We start from the raw sequence: 5,530 nt of genomic DNA on the forward strand, positions 1-5,530 counted from the left end.
TTTTTCTCTTATGCTGGACTGAAATATTCTCACTGTCTTTCTCTCTCCCTTGCAGAAGCTCAAATAATGAATAGCGCTCATTCTTTGGCTGGACTCCTGCTCCTCATCATCATCCAAAGCAGCTGGCAGGTGCCTGACCAGGACACAGACCGAAACGCTATGTAAGTTCGACTCTCAGCTTTGTCTCATTCACATTGGCCTAAAACCTCCCTGAGCAAGGAAGAAAGCATTAGGCATGCTAAGCTAAGAGTATTTAGTGATGGTTTGATCATGCAAAAAAAGTGCAGCATTTAGTTTCTTCAAATCTGCAAATACCATTGTTTAAGCTGTATTTTTGTGTCTATCTGTCATGTGTTTCACGCAGAGTATCAGCTGTTGACATGAGGGAAAAAGCATCTACCCTGCAAATATCAAACGTTACCTTTTTGTCATCTCAAAATCTTAATGAGAAAATGCTCATTTTAATTTGCGTTACAGGGTAGTCTGTGAGAAGTTTGTTTTTATGGTTTCCTGCCTTCCTTATAGTGATATTTTCAAATATTGGCCTGTTAATGTTGAAGTTTCAGTAATAACGTGTTGTTTAATAGGACTTGCAGCACATGTTGATACAAAACTAAATTTCTGAAAAGTATCGCATAGTGTGACTGATTCGTTTGAGCATTCATTTTCACAAGCACCAATGAGATATTAACTTATAGAAATAAGTCCTGAATATGAAATGAAATGTTCAATTGGTGGATGAGGATGATGGAGCCGGATGAACAGTTGTGGTGTAGTCTAGTGGACCCTGCAAGAGAGGGAAAAGACAAAGGAAGAAAAGGGAAGAGAGGCTGGAGCATGGGAAATGAGTGTCTGACATGAGATTGTGTCACTCTAAGCTTAATTATCTCCACCGTTTCTAGGCTTTTGACTGAAAACTCCTTGTTGACTGAACCCATTGAGCTCCCAAACGTGAAAAGACATTCAGAGGGAACATTTTCCAATGACTACAGTAAATATCTGGAGACAAGAAGAGCACAAGACTTTGTCCAATGGCTAAAAAACTCAAAAAGAAACGGGTGAGTGTGCCCTTTTCTTACTGGATTGCTTCAACTTGGCATCACACTATGAATTATATTAAAAATACAGTCAGTCAAGCCTGTCATATATTGAGAAAACCAAAGGTATGGCTTTAATTGCCTTAATACTTGCATCAGATCCATTGTTGTGAAGTCAAATCCCCAAATCGTGTTTTATCAAAATAATACGAATGTGACTCTCATCTAGCCTTTTGCAACACAAATACAGTTTCTGTGCCTGTATCAGCTAAATGTGTCTGTGTCTACAGGAGTCTATTTAGACGCCATGCAGACGGCACCTACACCAGCGATGTGAGCTCCTACCTGCAGGACCAGGCAGCCAAGGAGTTTGTGACCTGGCTGAAGGCCGGCCGAGGCAGAAGAGAGTAACCTCCGCCCGAGTGCCCCAACAGCTCCCTGAATAATGCAGCAAGTCACACTGACTCTGTGCTATTATATGTTTCACAGTCTGTACTAGCCTCTTTTTCTTGGTCATGCTATTAAATTCCCTCTGCCGGCCTTCAGTGGTTGAAGGAAATGTTGTCAAAATGCAGAAAATTTACAGTATGTTTGAAATGTGACTCAATCATAAACGCTTTGTGAATTTTTATCAAGTATTCACATCATGTTTTTTTTCACACTTCACATTTTGGCATCTTCATCCCTCTCAGATATTTGTAAGAATATGTTACAATTACATTATTGATCTGGATCTGCGACTTTCAAAACTACGTCTGTAGATAGCCTCAGTTTTCTTATTATTTAGATAAAAGTCATGTTTAGTTTTCAATAAAGAAACGTGTACAAGAATCTACATCTTAATGTGCACATGTGCATCTACATACATAAATCTACATGAAGCTGATGTTTTAGGATCCACCTGTTAATGTCCACTGATAAAAAAAAAAAATGAAAAGACATGATCATTTTAAATAACAGTGGTTTTGAAGGTTTTTTTTTTATATTTAATGGGTAAATGCCATAAAGGCTATTGCACATCCTCATCCAGTAGCATTGTTAACATCTGTGTTAATTTTTGGCCAAGAAACCACTCTTTCTTCTGCCATGCTCTCTTCAGCCCCCTGTTTATGGAGGCTGGACAAAAATCAATAAAAAATGTCGCTCTCCAGGGAGAAATGTGCTGTGGGATTTCTACCAGGTAACAGGCTGATGTGTGTAACTTGTCAGCTGTTCACCGGAGAGGGATTTCTCAGTGATGCTCTGACAGCACACCAAGGAGGGTTATGCTAAATGAAAGAACAAGAAATCATGTCAATCAGCTCGGACTCGTTGGGAACAATGACTGGGTCAACACTCTTGAGTTCCTCCTGGCACTGAGACAAAACAGTAATTCACATGAGCCAGCAGCTTGACATGCTCTGGGATGTGCCACCTCTCTGAGCTGTCATCTGCAGCACATCGAACCATCTGTTGATTACAAGAACCTCTGCCCACTTCAGTCTGTTTGTGGGGCCAAATCTCTGAGGATTGTAAATTGGACATTTGTGATTTGCAGAACTGATGATGGGTGTTTTTCTCATGTCATCTCCCATGCAGGTATTATATCAAAGTAGCGTGTGATCACTCTACCTAATCACTTGACAGTTCTGATCTGATATATGATTTGAGCCTGACTTACCCCCTTTGTGTCGTGTAGATACAGTGGAAGAATTTGTTGCAACTTTAAATAGCTGTCAGTAACGCTGTATAATAAGGGCACAAAAAGATGCTTAATTAATGCAAAGCTATTGCAGGAGTCAGGACGATTTAATGCATGAATTCAGACCAATTCAGAGTGCTTTACTGGCATGAATGTCAGGTAACAATATCACCAAGGTGCCAAGGATAATGCAATTTAATAATGATATTAGAGAAAAAAGAAAAACGATTCTTTAAGTCAAATATGTGTAATATATTTAATGTATAATAAACATTAAATATATAATACCAAATACATGATAAAAAATAATTGTGAAATATAATAAATAATACGATCTCAAAAATCACTTCTTCTCAAAAATCTTTCGGGATGTATCATGACTTCCTGTTGCTCACCTTTAAGCAATGATAAAGTCACTATGAGTTTATATGCTTATTTAATGTTTAGGGACAGGAATACTACATACATGCGCAGGGTCAGGAAACAGGCTGAAAACATCACTGCAGACTCATCACATCCTCCACAAAACCGGTTCCAACTTCTGCCCTCTGGTGGGCGCTACAGAGCTCCGTACACATATCACACTAACCTCTGTGATGGCAGCAGCTCCACAGCAGCAACAAGGCTCTCCTTCTGAAAAAGCTTTCAGCTTCTTACCTGTTTGGTCGCTCACCACAAAACCTGCCTGCAGAACGTCGTCTCTGTCAGGACGTGGTCCGTGAAAGCTGGTTGTTGGGCATCCAAACTCTGCTTAAGACTTAACTTTATCCAAGCGCTTTTGTCGTCGCAGCTCATCCAGTTTAGCATGTTTGTAGCTGTAATGACTCTTGAGATTAACACTCTTCACCACAAAGTAACTTTAAGCACACTGGCTCGCCTTTTACATCAACAAAAAAAATTATTGTTTGTCCATTTCTCACGCCTGTCCGCAACTACTTCCGTTTTGTTGACTGGCGCCATTATGCAGTGACGTATTATCAACGCGACGCTGCGTTCAAGGGCCGCTCGGAAAAACGTAGCGTCTGCTATTTTATGATATTTTCTTTATGGCTGAAAAAAATAATTGTTCACCCCTACCATACGTGCACATTTATACATCCATATACTGTACATAACCACTGACATACTGAGTATTTATTTTGTTATTTGCATTGTTAACAATTTACAGAAACACCTAACTTGCATTGATACTGAATGTTGTATATTCATCTGTTTTTTACCTACTTGTCTGTATATAGTTATTAGTTATAGCTCTGTTTATGTTTACATGTCTATACTCAGCTCAAATTCCTTGCATTTGTGCACACTTGGCCAATAAAGTTGCTTCTGATTCTTCATGCATTATCAGTTGCAGAATATTAATTAACGGTTGCTTCCTACATTAATCTCTATGCCATCAAATTATCTGGAACACAGTTACATAGAATAGGGAACTTCAGACTCATGCATTTGATCTGCCCCTCTGAAAACTGAACAGTATCTGTTCACTTTTAGTATCAAATGCCAATCTACCCAATAGTCTGTTTATGTCACATTGAAAAGCTAGGGGGTGCTGTTGGAGCGTGAGACCGGATAGAATGGTGAAGTAAAACCAAACATTTCTACTGGCTGCCATTTCACAAATCAGAGGAGAATACTAGGACTGACACGTTTAAACTAACAGGGATAGCCAGAGGCTTTCAAAATAAAATTATTATTGAATTTAAATAAGACACAAGTGCTAATTATTGCTTTCCAATTACCTAGTTGATTCGTGCATGTTTCTGTACCCTTATAGTTTTACCCATCTTTCCATTGTTGGCGTGCACACACTCTTAGAAGTCAGTGCACATGTTCTAATGACAAGACACACAAGAGTGCTCATAGAAATTTATTAAATCAAATTAACAATGAGAAGATATACATGATAAAATTGTGTTTCTTACGCATTTTTAAAAATAAACCCATCCCTAGTTCATTTTAAACTCAGCTGTTCAAGCATCATTATAATCCTCAGACATATAACACAATTGGAATATTTCTTAGGGTTAAATGACTTTTTTATGAATCTTTATTAATCTGTAATTCACTGAGCTTTATACAAACATTAAAACAAATTATGATATCATTCAAATTTACATTAACAACATAAGCAATACGCTGACACCAGGAGGCAAAATACTGCAAGTCTCTGTTAGGTTACAAGGTATTCTGTAGCAAACATGTTCATTTTATTCCACAAAATAAATACAGATAAATAATTTCTCATATAAATAGAGCATTGACATTCTGGCAAAAAGTGCTATTGCATTTGGTTTTTAAGAGATGTATATTGCCCTTTATCAATCACTTTCAAGCACTCATTTCTATCTCTCACAACCATTATATGGAATTCAAAATAGTCCCATCTGATAAACAGACATCAGAAATGTGTATTTTTCTTTGCACGTTACAGGGATTTGTACACATTTATGCATGGCTTATATGGTTATGACCTGGAATGATGGGATGACCTTCTACTTACTAGATCGTCACATTCATTTTCACATCATTCAATGTCTACAACAATAAAGAATTATGGGAAATCAGTATATAAATAGATAAAGAATCTAAGGATATGTTACGATGGCTTTTCAAAATGCAAAGTATGTAACAAAATAAATACAAATTCATCTAAAGACAAAAACTTGGAGTCGGTCTCTTTGCAAGACCAACCTTTTACATCTCCATAGTTTACAATCGTTGGTTCGTGAAGAAGCCGAATGTTTCTGACACATTAGATAACACAGTTATTCACTAACACACAGAGATTTACAAGACTTAACTTGAAGGA

The 5,530-nt window shown here is 37.7% G+C and overlaps 1 protein-coding gene across 1 annotated transcript; it reads left to right on the plus strand.

Moving 5' to 3' along the window:
• Positions 1-66: 66 nt before the first annotated feature.
• On the plus strand, positions 67-1,455 carry gcgb (glucagon b). Its single transcript, XM_041950144.1, has 3 exons — positions 67-161; positions 903-1,058; positions 1,328-1,455. Exons 1-3 carry the CDS (start codon positions 67-69, stop codon positions 1,446-1,448), a joined length of 372 nt encoding a protein of 123 aa, XP_041806078.1. The 3' UTR covers positions 1,449-1,455.
• Positions 1,456-5,530: the final 4,075 nt, after the last annotated feature.

Source organism: Chelmon rostratus, chromosome 13, assembly GCF_017976325.1.
Source record: "Chelmon rostratus isolate fCheRos1 chromosome 13, fCheRos1.pri, whole genome shotgun sequence".
Lineage (NCBI taxonomy): Eukaryota > Metazoa > Chordata > Actinopteri > Chaetodontiformes > Chaetodontidae > Chelmon > Chelmon rostratus.

What these genes read in the sequence shown, in the direction of transcription:
- gcgb (XM_041950144.1), top strand. Translation starts at nt 67, where the DNA reads ATGAATAGCGCTCATTCTTTGGCTGGACTCCTGCTCCTCATCATCATC. An exon ending in GACACAGACCGAAACGCTAT is followed by an intron (nt 162 to 902) that starts GTAAGTTCGACT and finishes CACCGTTTCTAG; the next exon opens with GCTTTTGACTGAAAACTCCT. An exon ending in AAAAACTCAAAAAGAAACGG is followed by an intron (nt 1,059 to 1,327) that starts GTGAGTGTGCCC and finishes CTGTGTCTACAG; the next exon opens with GAGTCTATTTAGACGCCATG.